Source organism: Acanthopagrus latus, chromosome 7 (assembly GCF_904848185.1).
Source record: "Acanthopagrus latus isolate v.2019 chromosome 7, fAcaLat1.1, whole genome shotgun sequence".
Taxonomy (NCBI): domain Eukaryota; kingdom Metazoa; phylum Chordata; class Actinopteri; order Spariformes; family Sparidae; genus Acanthopagrus; species Acanthopagrus latus.
The window spans coordinates 15,026,471-15,043,428 of record NC_051045.1 but is presented as its reverse complement, the minus strand read 5'-3'; the positions used below and the strand labels follow the sequence as shown (position 1 = coordinate 15,043,428).

General features: G+C 44.9%; 2 protein-coding genes across 3 annotated transcripts in view; one reads left to right on the top strand and one right to left on the bottom strand.

The window, feature by feature from the left end:
• lrp1ab (low density lipoprotein receptor-related protein 1Ab) overlaps positions 1 to 16,958 on the bottom strand; it is a 90,675-nt gene that overhangs the window by 13,996 nt on the left and 59,721 nt on the right. For both annotated transcript variants that reach the window (XM_037102769.1, XM_037102770.1), the window contains exons 34-61: positions 16,726 to 16,854; positions 16,511 to 16,642; positions 16,255 to 16,389; positions 16,020 to 16,149; positions 15,795 to 15,921; positions 15,194 to 15,345; positions 14,916 to 15,040; positions 14,010 to 14,384; positions 9,403 to 9,592; positions 9,017 to 9,221; positions 8,744 to 8,936; positions 8,243 to 8,368; positions 8,023 to 8,151; positions 7,564 to 7,683; positions 7,027 to 7,140; positions 6,772 to 6,921; positions 6,548 to 6,670; positions 6,241 to 6,357; positions 5,998 to 6,126; positions 5,730 to 5,858; positions 5,477 to 5,617; positions 4,880 to 5,067; positions 3,673 to 3,856; positions 3,492 to 3,577; positions 3,289 to 3,408; positions 2,266 to 2,453; positions 1,973 to 2,178; positions 182 to 370 (exon numbers count right to left, since the gene is read on the bottom strand). In XM_037102769.1, the coding sequence (XP_036958664.1) occupies positions 182 to 370; positions 1,973 to 2,178; positions 2,266 to 2,453; positions 3,289 to 3,408; positions 3,492 to 3,577; positions 3,673 to 3,856; positions 4,880 to 5,067; positions 5,477 to 5,617; positions 5,730 to 5,858; positions 5,998 to 6,126; positions 6,241 to 6,357; positions 6,548 to 6,670; positions 6,772 to 6,921; positions 7,027 to 7,140; positions 7,564 to 7,683; positions 8,023 to 8,151; positions 8,243 to 8,368; positions 8,744 to 8,936; positions 9,017 to 9,221; positions 9,403 to 9,592; positions 14,010 to 14,384; positions 14,916 to 15,040; positions 15,194 to 15,345; positions 15,795 to 15,921; positions 16,020 to 16,149; positions 16,255 to 16,389; positions 16,511 to 16,642; positions 16,726 to 16,854 (4,332 nt within the window). The remainder of the gene's footprint in view (positions 1 to 181; positions 371 to 1,972; positions 2,179 to 2,265; positions 2,454 to 3,288; positions 3,409 to 3,491; positions 3,578 to 3,672; positions 3,857 to 4,879; positions 5,068 to 5,476; positions 5,618 to 5,729; positions 5,859 to 5,997; positions 6,127 to 6,240; positions 6,358 to 6,547; positions 6,671 to 6,771; positions 6,922 to 7,026; positions 7,141 to 7,563; positions 7,684 to 8,022; positions 8,152 to 8,242; positions 8,369 to 8,743; positions 8,937 to 9,016; positions 9,222 to 9,402; positions 9,593 to 14,009; positions 14,385 to 14,915; positions 15,041 to 15,193; positions 15,346 to 15,794; positions 15,922 to 16,019; positions 16,150 to 16,254; positions 16,390 to 16,510; positions 16,643 to 16,725; positions 16,855 to 16,958) is intronic.
• LOC119022178 (galanin receptor type 1-like) lies at positions 10,786 to 13,454 on the top strand. The gene has a single exon (XM_037102776.1). The coding sequence runs from the start codon at positions 11,680 to 11,682 to the stop codon at positions 12,715 to 12,717; it is 1,038 nt and encodes a 345-aa protein (XP_036958671.1). The 5' UTR covers positions 10,786 to 11,679; the 3' UTR covers positions 12,718 to 13,454.

Genomic DNA, 16,958 nt, shown 5'->3' with positions numbered 1-16,958 from the left:
TTTGTTTGTTTCATGTTTTGCTCATCTTCCTCAGCACCTGCCCCTATTTGTACATAAACATACAAATGTATCTACAATCATGCATGCTTGAACTGACATAAAATATGCTATTTGGTGTCAAATTCCCAAATATGTAAACAATCTATTTCTATAAGGTTTCCTCTACAGTGCATCCTCTCACCCTCGGGCTGGCGGTAGGGATGGTAGATGTGGATGTCCATGGGCCGATGCAGGGTGCTGATCAGGGTGGACTTATTGGTGCCAAGACTTTTATGAGCTCTGTTGATGGACTTTGTCTCCCAGTCGGTCCAGTAGATGTACTCCTCAAACAGAGTCATGGCAAAGATGTGGGGGATGTCCTGGCTGAGAACTGCGAAGCACCAGACGAACATTAAATCAACTGAATAAGTGGTCAAGTACAGTTAATCTTCTAAAAAATGTTCTTTCAACAGTCAACACTGCTTTCCAAATCGGGGGGACTTTACTTTTTCCATTATTCCCTTGTTTCTAGAGATGTAATGACCAATGAGAACTATAAGAATAAAGCAATTTTATGATTTTGGTAATCAAACTTTTCTTATTCTTGCTGCAGAGACGCTGCCATATCCCATCTCGCACTGTTAATTTGAAACAGAGGCTGGGTGGGGTCCACAGCTACAGTGGCTCCACTGTATCTGTATGTTACATAACAGTTCCACGCCTCATTAGGCTTTACACTCTAATTGCACTTTTTCTGCTCCCATATACTTCGTTTCATGTGTTTGCTCTCAGTATTTGAGGCTGGTGTGTTATGGAAACACGCCATTAGTTTCTGTTGTAAAACACAGCAGGGCAAATACATCGAACACGCTGAAACATACACGAGTCACACATGTTGCTGAAAACACCTCGTCTTTCGTTCACCATGGTTTCAGTATGGATTATGAGGAGAGAGGCACTTTATATCTAAAATGTTCTGTTGTCGTGTGGCAGCAGAAGTTTTACAACGTCAGGCTGAACTCTGATATTAGTCGGATTAACACAAAGCTCCCCTTTAGTCAATCCTTATCAGAGCACAAACAGGCCAAATCAAACACGCACAAGGCCACACTGGTGCATGTGTGTGTATTAAAGGATGGGTAAATAACTCCCTGGACACACCATGTGTGGGCAAACACCACAGAGCTAATATGAGACCGTCAGGTGCTCTATTATGAAGTGTAATCTGGTAGAAATAGTAGAAATCCCTCCTGGGTGTTGGATAAAACACTCCATGCTCAAACGTTGTAGGGAACTCATTGTATAATTATCCATTCACCCACATTATATTTACATTATGTTAATCTGAGGAATGTTGGGATGCCATAGTTATCTGTATGTGCTGAGCAGAGCTGAGTGAATGTGAGAAATTTCAAAACAAAACGCCTGCTGCGCTCCGGAATTCCTCTGCACGCCTGGCTGGCTGACAATATCAACTATTGTAGTGAGCATGCTAAACAACACAGTGCTATGCAGACGTCATACAAGCTAGCTAGAGGCCTCACTGATCAGAACAATCTCCCCTATTCAGGGTTTCTGTCCGAAGAGCCTGTGCTGCAGGACTCCGGCCCAGTGGACAACTAGCTGACGTGCCTTATTACACTTGGTGGCTCCCAAACAAGTCTGTATGTACGCAGCCCATCAGCCTGTCACCAGTTTCTGCACTTCACAATATTCAGTTCCTGCACTTCCCTGTTTCACTACCAGTGTGGTTTGTCATTAATCATTTCCTGGGTTTAGACATACCACTTAAAGCTTTCAGTTCTCCACCAAAATGAATCATAAAGGTTTCTAAATTGACAGCGATGTGTAATTCAAGAGCTTCCTGAAGTACAATATATTGGACAAACATATGCAACTGGAGTCCCACACTTTTCACAGATCAGTTGGGAAAAGTGTCTTTAAAAGCACAAAGTCAGGGGTCTCTGTGTCTGAATGTGTACAGGTGTGTCACCTGTGTGTCTGTTGGTGCCATCCAGGCTTGCAAACTCAATGTAGTCCTCCCTGGCATCAGCCCAGTATATACGGTCATTGATGAAGTCCAGGGTTAGTCCATTGGGCCACGTGATCTTATCCTCCACGATGACGCTTCTGTTGGTGCCGTCCATCCCGATTCTCCCAATGTGAGGGTTGTCCCCCCAGTCGGACCAGTACAGGTACCTGACCAGCAGGGGATAAAGATAGTTGTACAGTCACAAAGTATAGCTCTAAGCAGTTACTATTACCACATCAGAATGTGTTTCTCACCCATAGCGGACATCCAGGGCCACAGCACGAGGTTCCCTCAGGCCGCTGTTTACCAACACAGTCCGGTAGGCGCCATTGAGTTTTGACACCTCGATGGTGTCCCGGCCTTTGTCACACCAATACAAGTTCCCGCCAACCCAATCCACAGCCAGGCCATCTGGGTTGCTCAGGGATGTCCGGTGCAACACCTGCCAGTGTTAGACAATCATAAACTTTCGGGTCAGTCACTGTTATAGTATTTTGAGTATTTTTTAATGTAGTTTTCATAAAAAGTATATCATAACGTTATGGTTAATGTGTCAGATGTACCAATTATGCTGTGGTTTTGATGCATCGATCACATTTCCCATCTAACTATGTAACGGAATCGGTGTAATGAAGATTTAGGGACACAATTTATTCAGAAAGTTTTGAAGACCACTTTAGACAGAATGCATAACATTCCATCCTGCTTATATCATACAACTACCCATTTTGAGGTACAACATTGTCTTCACTGGTCTGAAGTTGAGCTAGCTTAGTTCAGACCAAGTGTCAATCCTATGTGTGAAGGATACAGGTAAGCGCTCGCCCCCTTTAACATGTTCTTTTTTTTGTCCAAAGAAAATAATTTCTTTCAATCAATGATTAAAACCTACTCCAAAGTTTGGTAAATACCCATAGAACCATCTTCTAATACTGCAGTATTCAATGTAGCTCCACAGGACATACAACTGCTGCCAGTCAAAAGATATGACAGCTTTTGCATGTCTTAGCTTTATTGCTATTCAACAAAAGGTTGCTCTCAGAAATGTTATGTTACATGGAGGCCTGTTTTAACCTAAATAGAAAACATGGATGCAACTGATATTACAGTTTTGTACAACTCACCCCATTTTAGACATAGCTGAATAAGTTATATATATTCTTGAATTTAGGGGTTGGGCTTTGCTGCTGTGGAACCATGTTGACATATTTTATTTATCCAACTGTATCTTGTCATTTAGTGCATTTTGTAGGATTTTGGAGGATTTCCTCACTGACCTCCATGTTGCTGCCGTTCATACGCATGCGTCGGATCATGCTGCCCTGAGTGGTCACATCTGTCCAGTAGATCATCTGCTCTGCATAGTGGAAGTCCAATGCCACTGCATTATTCAGACCCTGGAACAGAGATCGGCATGAACAGGAGTACTAACAATAAGGAGTTCCCTTTGCTGTGTTTCAGCAGAGCCAGTGTGTCTCACCTGTTTTATCAGAGTGTAGTTGGATCCATCCAGGTTGAGTTTTCTCAGGTAGTACCGGTTAGCGAAGATCAGGTAGGGCTCCTCTTCTGCACACAGGTAGCAGACAGAAAACATATGCCTCAGGATTATCTGGCAATGAGAAACCAGCAAAATGCAAAAACGTGCCAAGAGCGCGCCTCACCCGATGTGGACTTGCAGATGGTGGGGTCGTTGGGGCTGAGTTCAAAGCCATCCACGCACAGACAGTGGAAGCTGCCGTGTGTGTTGATGCAGCGCTGAGAACAGGGGTAGGTAGTTGTGCACTCGTCTATATCCACACACGTCTTCCCATCACGCTTCAGCTGGAAACCAGGATGACACCTGCACTGAAGGGGCCAAGAGCACAGGAGACACGTCAAAATCTCACAGACTGCAGGTTCTGGCACTTCTCACTTCTGGGTCCGGACCAATTATAGGAGCCTGCCACTGCCTGTCACAGACACCACCGTCAGTCAACCTGATACACAGGTTTTTCTTCTGATGAAAAGCCTATTTTACAATGTGAAGTGGTACCAAAATTCCAATATTGACATGAAATTCAGCTGCTGCTGTCAAGCCGCAAAAAATAGCTACAAATCTAATTACTGCAAAATCGCACTACAAGACAGAGCGTGGGTAAAAGATAACCTGTAATTCAACATGTTTATAAAATAAGTGGCAGGAACATCATCTTACCACAGGGCATGCTAGAAACACTTATTCATTACTAGTTCAAATCAGCTCGAACCGTCACTTTTTCACACAGAAGCACATCTGTGTCTTGAAAGACCTCTGACACACGCTCTCACACTTCAAAACTCTACTCCTTGAGTGTTATGTAGGAATTCTGCATACTCAGCCAGTATATGCACAAACAAAGTCACACCACCCAAGCATATTGGTCATGGTGAAGCAGTGTACGATTAAATGTGTGAACCTTGGATTCTGTCTTTATCTGCAAAAACCCCAAACACCCGCCCCAGCCTTTGGTGAATCCTTTGAGTGTACAAATATGCTCTTTATCATTTTCAAACGTCGCTCTGACCGCAGCCTCAACAGCACAAACATGAGAGTTCGCACAGAGTTCAAGCTGTTCTAAGTTTGGCCTCCTACTTTCTAGAGAGAGAGAACAAAACATGTTTTTGGTTTTACATAACCACAAGCCTGAAGTGAGTGGTGCCCAACCTTTTCAACTTCAGGCCCTCCTTGACTCACCACTCAAATTGTAACATACGCACCACGTGTCTGTGAGGTAACTGCTGCAGTTGACCAATTCAAATCAGGGAGTTCATGATGTAAATTGGATTTGCTTCGGTTAAAAATGGTGGGGAAAAAAAAAACCCATTAAAACTACCAATTAGATGTCTTACCTTGAAGCCAATCTTGAGGTCATCGCAGAGCTGCGAGCAGCCACTCATCTTACTGTTGAGACACTCGTTGATGAAGCAGTTGAGCTCATCGGAGCCATCGCCACAGTCATCGTTGCGGTCACACAACAGGGTCTCATTCAAACACTTGCCGTTACGGCACATGAAGGCTGATTCATTACACCGCCTCTCTGAAATCATGGACAAATGGCAGGATCCATTAGTGTCACTCTGAAACAGGATGCAGCTCCAGTCTTTCTTCAAAAAAGGTTTTGTCACGTTGGTAGAGACAAGTTATCATGAGATAAGATGGTGATTCAACCTCGACCTGCAACAATTAGTTGATTAATCGATAAGTCAATTTAAATAAAATCAATTTCCAACTGTTTGATAACTGATTCACTGTTTCATTCATTTTTTAAGCAGAAAGCTATTGCTAGTTCAAGCTTCTTAAATGTGAGGATTTGCTGCTTTTCTTTGTGATTTATGATAGAAAATTGTGTAGACTAATTAACTACTAAGCCACTAACCATGGAAGTAATCAACGCAGTAACTGATAATGACATTTATCCTTAGCTGCAGCTCCATTATAAGCCCCACCTGAGTCAGTGCAACGAGGGTTCTTGGGAGCCTCGTCAGAGCGATCCTGACAGTCAAACTCTCCGTCACACTCCCACTTCTTCTGGTTGAGGCAACGTCCGTTGGCACAGCGGAACTCATCTGGACCACATGTCGGGTATTCTACACCAGAACAAGAGCATGTTTAACATCAAGCTCGACGAAAATAATCATGATTCACGTTCCCTCTCAACCAATTTCCCGGCCTCTCTTCCAAAATCACACAAAAACTCACCACATTCTCGGGATTCATCTGAGCCGTCGGAGCAGTCGATGTCATGGTCACACACAAAGTGCTTGGGGATACACTGTCTGTTCTGGCACATGAACTCATTCTCCACATCACAAGTGCTGTTGGTGTACACTGGAAGTGGAAAAGAACACGCTGCGGTTAATGGACATAAAACTGTGTTGGAGTGTTTCTGGGGAGTTTTATTATGTTAGTCACAACACAAAGCAGACAGATTTTTCCTCGGGGGTTATTATGTAGCTGTCCCACTCACTGCAGCCAGCCTTGACACTCTCATCAGCTCCATCAGGACAGTCCTTGTCTCCGTCACACTTCCAGCGTTGAGGCACACACATGTGGGAGCCGGGACACTGGAAAGCCTCAGGACTGCAGGTCTTGGATTCTGTGGCAACATTACGGTAAAGTAACATGATCATATAACATCAGGGAATCTTAAAAACTGCGCATTGGAGAAAAGTACTTCCACACTGGCGGGTGCAAGTAATATGTCACATACTGCATTTCTGGTCCTCATCAGAACCATCACCACAGTCATCGGAGCCGTCACACACCCAGTGGGAGGAAATGCAGCGGTGGTTCCCACACTCAAACTGGGTGGATGTGCAAAATTTGTCTGCAAAAAAAAAAAAAAATGACAAAGAGAGCTCAGCGTTTCGGAGAAATTATTCAATTTACCATAACCATGAGCCATGTTTTTCCATGTGCAGTGGGCAGCCTAAGGAAAAACAGTCTGGGTTTTCTGCTATGCTTTGTGTTTTTAATAAAAATAAGGGTATTAGAGGACAGCTTTGTAGCAGACTGACCACAGTGAGTTTCATCAGCTCCGTTCTCACAGTCGTTCTCCTTATCGCAGGTCCAGCTCATGGGAATGCAGCGACCACTCGGACAAGCAAAGAAGTTGACCGGACATTTAAGCTTCCTTTTATCTGCGAGACAAAAGACACACACACAATAAAAACATAATGTAGAATCTCTGACCATTTCAGAAAAGCTTAGGGTATTTTAGAGGGCAAACATGTTGCCCAACCTGGGCAGTTTCTCTCATCTGAAAAGTCTCCACAGTCGTTGTTGCCGTCACAAACCCACGAGGACAGATAACACAGAGTTGTTTTCTCACAGCTCTGGAAGGAAGCTCCCTTCACTCCCAGGCGGAAGAAACGGGAGCAATCGGTGGGTTCTGAAAATATCAGAAAAAAAAAAAATTCTCATGTGAATCTCATTCTTCTCAAGCCCGCTTTCCCCTTAAATATCTTTTCCCAAAATATTATGGTAGATTACTTACGACAGTTCATCTCATCACCAGCATCCTCACAGTTGACCACCTGGTCACAGCGGCTGTAGTTGGAGATACAGCTGCCATCTTTACACTGGAACTCTCCTGGTTTGCACAGGGTCACTGCAGGACACACATGAGATTTCATAAATCATGAGCAAGTACATTCGTACAAGCAAATAAAGGGTTAACTCCTCATGAGTCAAATGTTTTAGTACTTTAATGTGTGTCTGTCACAGCATTTCTTTAGGTCGACCAAAACATCATGAGTAACAAGCTTAACAGAGATGATTCTTATGGTCCAGTCATCTTTTGACTTTGTTTTTTTCAGTTCTTCTCAGGCAGAGCTAATCCAGTAAAAATGTCATTAAATGTGCAAATAAGGCTGTTTGATCAGGTGAGTACAAACAGAACAGTTAAAGTTGTGCCAAATCTGATACCGGCGAAACATAGTTGACATAGTTTCTGTTTTTTGCATCCATCAAAAGCTTAACTAATGATTTTATTCAATTAGCTGCAGCGATAAAATTGACTCAAATGACTTACTGTTGCAGGGCAGCTCATCTGAGTGGTCGCCACAGTCATCCGTGCCATCACACCAGAACTGGTGGCCGATACAGCGGCCATTCATACAGCGTCTGTAGCCTTTCTTACAAATTCGATTGGCTGTGGACGAACAGCAGTTCATCAAGGTTAATTTGTTTTCCTTATTTTGAATACAGCATAATGTGGTAATTCACTATTTCATAAACAAAACTGATGAGCAGCACTACACTTTCTATATCAGACACACTAAAGTTCCCTCTGCACCTCCACTTGTGAGTAATTTATTAATCCTCACTCTCCTTACGATCTAATTTAAGTTTTACTGTATTTGTGCGCTTATTCCAAATTGCTTTGAATACGACCGTCAGCTAATCATCTGCAAATGAATAATAAAATATAAAAGGATGACCTGTGACAGCTCATTACTCTCGAGCCAACAGCCCCGTTAAAAAAACTCACCACAATAGGACTGCTTCTCGTCAGACTTGTCCTTGCAGTGGGCCATGCCGTCGCAGGTCAGGCTGTAGTTGATACAGTCTCCGTTCCCACACTCAAAGTCATCCACGCTGCCACACGACATATTCAGCGCTGGCGAGGAAGAAACAAGAGAGATTCAGAAACATGAACAGAGCTTTGTGAAACTTAACCCTGAAGTGGCTGTAGAGTTTCTCTTTCTTACACGAGCAGGTGCTGTCTTCCAGAAGTTGTCGGTCTCCACGGCAACTGCAGTTGACCCGTCCATCAGATGTGGGCAGACACAGGTCTTGGCAACCTCCGTTATTTGTCCGGCAGGGAGAAAACTCACCTGAGGAATAACACAGAAGTTTAGGATGGTAATGTGACATGTTAGATCCAGGTGGAAACTTTTTAGCGTGCATGTTGAATGATGACAGAAAGTCATAATGCGCTGTAATGCATGATGTACGGGCACATTCGTGAACATTAAACAATATAGTATTATTGTATTAATTACCAGCTGTCAAAGCATATTTCTGGTTCAACTAATGCTAACAGCAACTTTACAAGATTCTAAATTAAAACCCCTGTTAACATGAACGCCATCAGTAAATGATTACTAGAACAATAGGCTAAGTGTGATGAACTGTTAGAACTAGTATTAATTGCGTGTGCGTACTGTGTTGCCAGAAACTCTGCAGTGACTTTGGCGAGTAATACTTACAGCTGTTGGTGTCATTAGCCACAGCCACGATGCCCATGGGCTGCTGAGGGATGTCAGCGCGCAGCACTTTCATGTCGCCTCCGGTGTACTTGTCCGCTCTCAGGACAGCCCTCCTCACCCAGTCAGTCCAGAAGATGTAGTCTCCATACACGGCCAGGCCGAACGGATGGACCGGCTCATTCTTCAACAAGACCTGGAGCGGAAAGCATCTGAGCATCATTTCACAGAACACGAAAGTGTTTACTGCAAGGAGAAATTAAAAGGCTGCCTTACGTAACGGCTGCTCCCGTCGTATTCGCAGCGTTCGATCTTGTCCAGCGTGGCGTCAGAGAAGTACAGCTTCTCGGCACGGTGATCTATTGCCAAGCCGTTGGGAGTTTTAATGTCCAAGCCGATGATGACGAGCACATTGGCTCCATTCAGCGAGGCCCTCATGATGCTGGGAGCCTGCTCGTTCCAGTTGGTCCAGAACATGAGGCTGTAGCGGGAACACACACAGGACAGTCATAATAATGTGTGCAGTGGGAGCTCTAAAATGTCTTGGTTCGAGTGTCATGGCTGATTGAACTAAAATAAATCTGTTCAAAAGACAGAGAAACAGCATTGGAGCTGGGCCCTGATAGTGTCCAGAACACAAAGTTTCGATATTAATGACTCACTCCTGACACTCGTCCAGCACAAAGGCTCTGGGGTGGTCTTCTCCAGACATAGTGACCACAGTGTTGCGGTTATAGGCCACAGAGCGGCTCTGGTCCACAGTGTGGCGAGTGATGGTGGAGGTTGTGTAACTGGTCCAGTAGAGCGTATCCCAACCGCGGTGATACGCCAGGCCCTCAACTGACCCTACATCTGCGGAGCAAAGGAAGAGGTCGGTACACACTTTGGATTAATGACAATAACTTGTAAGAGGGTTGAGAAGAACAAAAGCCTTTTCATTGCACAATGAAAAAATATCACCTCTCAGGGGTGCAAGTAGGAGCTTTAATGAGGATCTTCAGCGAGACTTCAACAAATCGTTAATCACTGTCATAGTTTAACAAGTAGCCCCGATGGTTTACCCTCTGAGACTTCATTAAAGAGTCGGTGGTAAAAGCTTTTTAAGGTTCTCCCCATCTTCTCACATCAACTCATGAATGGTGAAACACTGTGAGGATGAAAGACTTGGATAGGAGTGAAATGGAAGCGGTGCCACACAGAGCAGAGGATATGCCGCGCCTGCCGTTCTGGAGTTTAAAGACTGTATCATCCTGTCTTTTCATGGCTGGCTGCCTGCACATACAAATACAGCTCCCTGTGGACACTCTCATTCACGGCGACTTGTTGTTCTGGGAAGAAAACTGCAGCTGGAACAGCTTGAGTCACTTCAGGGACATAAGTCAGGGTGAAAGAGTCAGTTGTGAATGGTAAAAGCAGCTGCTCTCTATATCCATCGTCCTTTTTTTCCCCCTGGGACCTTCTGCTCATAGTGCTACCAGTAGTAGTATTATTCTATCTGGTGACTACATAACATGCAACATCACAGAAAAGGACGTTGTACTGCACTCTTACAGGGCTCCAAGGTGGGAATCCATCTGTTCTCGGTCACACTAGCAACCACATTTATGACTACTTGCATCCAACAATAAAAAACCTGAACACCCCGCACGACTGTTTGCTCGTGGCTAAAAGTCAATAAATGCCCTTTAATAGACATTTCAGACAAAGAGTGACAAAGTGCCACAAGCAACCTTAATGCAACCTAAATGCACATTTTTAGGTGCCGAACCGATCTAAAGAGCAGTTTTTGGCCGAACAAACAAAGAAAGTTTGCGTTCTTCATCCTCAACGATCGGGCTGTACATAACACGTGTGAGAAGGTGGCGTCCCTTGAGCAGCTAATTGCTCGAAATGAGGGAAGATCACACGCTGAACACGGATGAATAAAGCAAGGAAAAGCCAGTATTATGTAATGACAAAGAGCACAGTCTCCCCTCCCCTTGCTGAGATCAGCTCAGCCCCTGGTAACTGTGCAAACAGTGGTGAGAACCTGTCGGGAAGACTTTTGCCGCTCAGAACAGAGCGTCCCCGACTGTCACAGGAGAAGTAATCCAAGAAGCTCTTTTTTTCCCCTCCGATCATTAATTACTTACTTTTTTTTCCAACGCTTGAAGGTCATGTTACGTGTACAGTAACTTCTCTGCTGGCGAGGGCTACAGGTTGCAAGCCTCTGAAGAGCTTCTAAATGGACAAGATGCCTCCTGGAGCGGTGACCACTTAGCATCAAGTAGCATCGACTGCCTTTTAAAGTGGAATGTCTGTTAGCAACCACCGGGATGAATTTGTCCTCTGTTGCTTGGTTTCAACAAATCAATACAGCCACAGAGTAACGGCTGCGCTGACATCCCTGCGGATTTGACCCAAACCGCTCTTCCCTTGGATAATGAAGGACATGCTGATGCAGCCAGAGGAGAGCCAGTGTGCAAGGACTGCTCTTTAAGGTCACATTTATAATATTTTTTTTTATCCTGAGTTAAACCGGAGAACAGCACATTTTAAGAGACAATTTTCCTTTCAGATGAGAGCGCCGTATCTAATATCTTTAAGCAGTCTCTTCAAACAGCCGGAAAACGGTGAAGGTGACATTTTAGAGTGATTCATTCAGACACAAACAGCATGCGTGGCTCATTCATTTCAAAGTATCTCTGGGCACTTGAAAATCAATTCCTGGCAGCTAAAAATAAAGTTAATATACCCTTTCGATTTGCTTTTCCTTTGAGAGCGCAGATTAAACCTCAATGACGGAGTCAACTGACCAGTGCAATGCTGACTGCTTCACTAATTGCTACCATTATGCGAGCACTTAATGGAGTGTGTTCATACCTGTGACTATGCTGTTCCAATGCCTAACATTACCAGGCAATTAGATTCATTACTCAGTTGACTTTTATTGTGACTGCATGGAGACTTTGGGGCAGCAAGTAAACAGCAGCGGTCTTGACGACATGAACAAGGCGGATGAGACTTTTGTGAAGACCCTGGTGCCCATCCTGGACGGGCTGATTCTGGTGACCGGCCTGGTAGGCCAAACTCTCGTCATCACCATTCTCACAGGCAGGAGGAAGAAGGAAAGTCAACCCCCGCACGGTACAGACACCCTGCTGCTGGCTCTGAGTGCTGCTGACCTGCTGCTGCTGCTCTGCTTGCCCTTCCACACCTCTGCCATCACCCTGGGCTTCTGGCCCTTTGGCAGCTTCCTTTGCAAGGCCATCAGTTTTCTGGGCGTTGCCTGCTCGGCCGCCTCAGTCTTTACCCTGGCAGCTTTGGCTGTGACGCGTTACCTCACGGTGGTACACCCCACCTGGACGTTCCGTTCCAGAATGCACCGACGCATAAAGCTGACAGTCCCTCTGCTCTGGGTCCCTGCCACGGCCTTGGCAGCGCCACAGTTTGCCTTTCGCACGATCAAAGCGACCAGCTCCGTGTACTGCTTTGCCTTCCTGTCCGACTTCAGCCAGCTGGTCTACAGCATCGCCCTCTTCCTGTTCGGATTCGCTCTACCACTGGGCATCATTGTACTGATGTATGCCAAGATCTACTGTTTTCTCCGACATGCACGGCTGCTGGGGAACGCTCCCCAGCTGGAGCGCTACCAGAGCCAGGTCACCCACACTTCAGCTCTCCTTGTCCTGGTCTTCACTCTCCTCTGGCTGCCCTCCTACGCCCTCATGTTCTCCTTCATTGGAGGAACCCTATCAGGTTCACCTGGATACAACACCATTGCCATTCTGGCCAGACTGTTGGCGTCCTCAGTAGCAGTGGTGAACCCTGTGCTGTATGTGTTTATGTCTCAGAAGTTTAGACGCGACTTACTAGAGCTGGGGAGAGGACGCTGGGCATGGTGCAAAAGCTGTCTGATCGGATGCCCTCGTGTGTCGGGCAGGGACATGGTGCAGCCCTTTGAGCTGGACACAACTTCAGAAATTGGCCAAAACTGACACTTTAGCCAAAAACAGACACTGCTACCTCAATGCTCACTTCAGTCTGGATCTAGGATTAAGCAATATGACTTGTTATATCAATGAATGTATTTTTATGTCTGTATATGTTTATATATCCCTGTAGGGCAATGTATGAAAGACTAAATATGCAGGACTCGAAGTGATGTTAAATGCAGTGGATTTTACTCCACTGTTGTGTATCAAATCAGGTAAGCCTCTTCATGTGTGAACTAAAAACCCTGTTATTCATTTGGTTAGCTTTTCAATGCAGTTTGCTCGGCTTTATCAATTCTGACATCATTAGCGGCCATCTACTGAGCGTCACTGACCTCGGCGACGTGTGGCGTCCTCGCAGAATACCCAGGAGAGGAAAAAAAACACACCCACCCCAGCGACGGCCAATTCACCCTGCTCCCGTCTCGCAAGAAAGACAAGAGCATCTGATGCCACACCAACAAACTACAGAGCAGCTTCTTTCCTCAGGGTGTGAGACTCCTCAACTCGTCCTCCACGCTCCACCAAAAATGTTGTTTTGGTTTTATGTGGAACATAAGAGAGACTGATGATCATATCATGTGATCTCTAAAAAATAGTGTTATGATAATATTATGTTTTACAAAGTCTTACCTGGAACTTCTCTGACCTAGCTGTGTGCCATCGTTTCCACACCCGTGTCAAAACCCTCATATCAATGCAACATCAATAAACACACTAACCCCATGCACTCTACTTGTTTTCCAGTCTTTCCCATCAAAGAATTAGTGTTTTTAATATTGCTGGCTAAGAACAGCTTTGGTCCGGGGCTTTTAGATGTGACGCTTTTCTGGATGGAGTTCAACAATCTACTCCTGAAACATTTAACGAGAGTGGGATTTAAAAGACACTTGAGTGTTGAAACAAGCAAAAAGCACAGTATGAGTGTGTGCGCCTGTGTGTGCGTGTGTGTGTGGCTGTGTGCGTTTGTGTGCAAAAGTGTGTCTCCTTCAAGTGGCAGCCCTAAGTGATGTCAATCTCCTCTAGTTGAGAAGCTGCAGCTGTGTGTACATTGCGGCGGATCCTCTCGGGTGCGCGTGTTGTCAAAATGTGCGATGATGGCTGTTTACAGTGTTGAGGAGACGAGGGACAACATTCAATTATTAATGGGCGGGATATAAGAAATGGTACCACAAGTCAGCACAGGAGAAATGTTATGTAGAGAGTCAAAGTGGAGGGAAAGCTTTAGGTGAATGCTTTGCAGGGTTTAGATGTGTTGAAAAGAAGTGACATATGATTGATGGCTTCATACTTACTGTCTACTACAATCTTGCGGTCTGTGCCATCGTCGTTGATCTGCTGGATGTTGCCAAAGTGGATGTCACTGAAGAAGATGCGGTTGGCTCCCTTGCCTCCACCGCCGTGATAGTCGAAGCTGAGGGCGATGACATTCTTCATGTGGTCCGGGTCCTCGAACGGCTTTATTGGCGCGTTGAGGTTAGTCTCGTCCGACAGATGGATGCTCTTCAGTATGGTACGCTCCGAGTACAGCAGGTATCCGTCGTAGTCGCGGCAGCTGCGGTTGTCCTCTGCCAGCATGCCGTGAGCGCAGGCGCAGGTGCGATCAGTGTTGCCACGGAAAAGACACAGCTGTTCACAGCCACCGTTGTTGTCTTTGCAGACGTTGGTGCCTGTGGAGAGCATGACATGTTTATGTGATGTGTTGTCAAATAATGAGCCGGCTTAAAAACAGCGTTTCAGCGATTCCTGGAGGGTCTTGATTAAGTTGAGAGATAAAAGTTATTTTCTATGATTGTCAAGGTTCCAAACTTTCTTAAAAATCAAACTAAAGGACTCTCCAGGCTCATTTTCCTAAAATTCAAGGACCCAACACGTCATAGTTTGAGACTGGGATGAGGGTTAAATTGTTTTGTTTTTTTTACAACAATGAGAATTTTCATTCGAACCAGCGAGCCATAAGAGGCTTCAATGTATGAACATTTCCCACCTTTGCAAAAAAACATAAAACAACTTTAATTTACATTCTTGCTCGCAATATATATATTTCATTTTAATAACCCATGTCTATCAATTTCTGTTCTTTAAAATACTTATATATTTTTAAATACAACTGAACACCTACCAAGGCTGCTCCTGTTAAGACATTTTTGCCAGACTTCATAGCAAAAAAGCTCATTTGTGTGTTTTGTGCATGTTCCTACCTTGCTGCCTGGCCCTGTTGAACACCTTGATGTCTTTCAGCTGCACACCGATGCCGGTCCTGAGCTGCAGAGCATCTGTAGCGTTGTCTTTGCTGCCTCTCTTAATGGAGCCGTTGGCATGAGTCCTAAATGAAAGACCACAAAGCTATTGAGTCACTTAACTGAATGATGCAATATGATGAATCACAAGCTGTTATGTATTAACAACTATGACCAGACGATCGAGCAGTGGAAAAAAAGATGCTTCAATAAGCAAATTATTTCACCATTGAACGGACCTGTCACTCCAGTAGATGTATTCCTCAAAGACGGACACGGCAAACATGTCCATGTTGTTGTTGGCCAGCACCAGCTCCCTGTTCTCTCCAGTCTCCAGGTTGATGCGCTCAATCTTGTCTGTCCTGGCATCGCACCAATACAGCAGACCCTCCTGCAAGAACGGGGCAGAGATAAAACAATGTTGACTATTTAGTGAAGCCACATTTTGAAAATGGTGGTTAAACCAAAGAAGTATCAGGGATGGTATGACGTTAATTCACAAACACACAAAGGCTGTATTTTACAATAGTGGATTGTTTTTACATGTTATTATATCAAGGTGACCAGCATTAGCAAAAAAAATAACTTTTAGCAGCCCTAAAGCTAAATTGTAAGATATATTACATAAACTGGACAGATAAAGTAGTATGAGGGCTGGTAGAATTTACAAAAAAAAAAGAACTGCAATTGTGGCTACATTAATTACAGTAAATTACATATTACAATTTAAATCTAATTTATGAATCTATAGGGCATCGTTGCATGAAATAAAATCTGGCCAGTGAAAAAGACTAGACACATTAATAATGGTAAACGTGTTTATGAAGCTGTGGTCCACACCTCGTAGTCGATGGAGATTCCATTGGGCCAACTGATGCTCACATTGACGAGGACCAACCTCTGGGTACCATCCAACCTGGAGCGCTCGATACGAGGGTACTGACCCCACTCAGTCCAGAACAGATAGCTGCAAGCAGGGAGACACACGAGATGATATAAAAGTGCAAGAGCTATAATGCAAGTAGCCGAAGGCAGCAGATTTAAACTGTTGGCATGAAGCCTCACCCTTTAACTGGGTGGACAGTGATGGCTCTTGGCTTATCCAGGCCCTGGGAAATGACAACATAGCGGAAGGAGCCATTCAGTCTGGCCACCTCGATCACGTCAAAGCCCTGATCGGTCCAGTAAATATTTCCTATAAAAGCACATGGATGCAAATCAGAAACGTGTTCCTCCATCTGTGCTTGTGCAAATGTAGCGAGCACAAATGAATTCAATTTCAAATGTGTTATGGCCAGACCTGCTATCCAGTCGACGGTGATGCCCTCCACCCTGCCAATGCCATTGGTAACCACATCTTCTCTCCACGTCTGGTCTCTCTTGGCCCTGCTGATGGTGCTCAGACCCATGTCTACCCAGTAGATGGTGTCGTTCTCTGAAAATGAAGACGTCTATTGCATCAGCCTATAAATACTCACTTCACTGAGATAATGACAGCTTTATAATGTCACTCAAGCAAGGCCATCTAGTTGGTGAGGTCTCTCAGTGTCACTCACCAGCGTGGAAGTCGATGCCGACGGCCAGAGAGGTGCCAGACACTGGCACCAAGGCATCAGATTTGTCTGCCGGGTCGAGTGGAATTCCTCTGATTCCCTCATGAACAGAGTACAGCAGGAAGGAGCCCATACCTGCTCACAGACAGGACAGTGCAGTTTTGTTTACGGCATTCCTACTGTATGTGTGACTGTGAGTCTGTGAAGCGGTGTCTCACCCTCGCAGGACTGCTGTCCTGTCTTCAGGCTGTATCCAGCAGTGCACATGCAGGCCCTGGTTGTATGAGAGGTGGGCAGACACAGCTGGGAGCAATCTCCATTGTTGTTACTGCAAAGGTTGATACCCGCTAAAGGAAAGAGAGAAGTTCAGTGACGCACAAGAGGAAAGAGAAATGTTTTCCTTTGTGGTTTTGCACCAAATATAGCACAACTTGTTGAGCCTCAGAACACG

What these genes read in the sequence shown, in the direction of transcription:
- LOC119022178 (XM_037102776.1), top strand. Translation starts at nt 11,680, where the DNA reads ATGGAGACTTTGGGGCAGCAAGTAAACAGCAGCGGTCTTGACGACATG.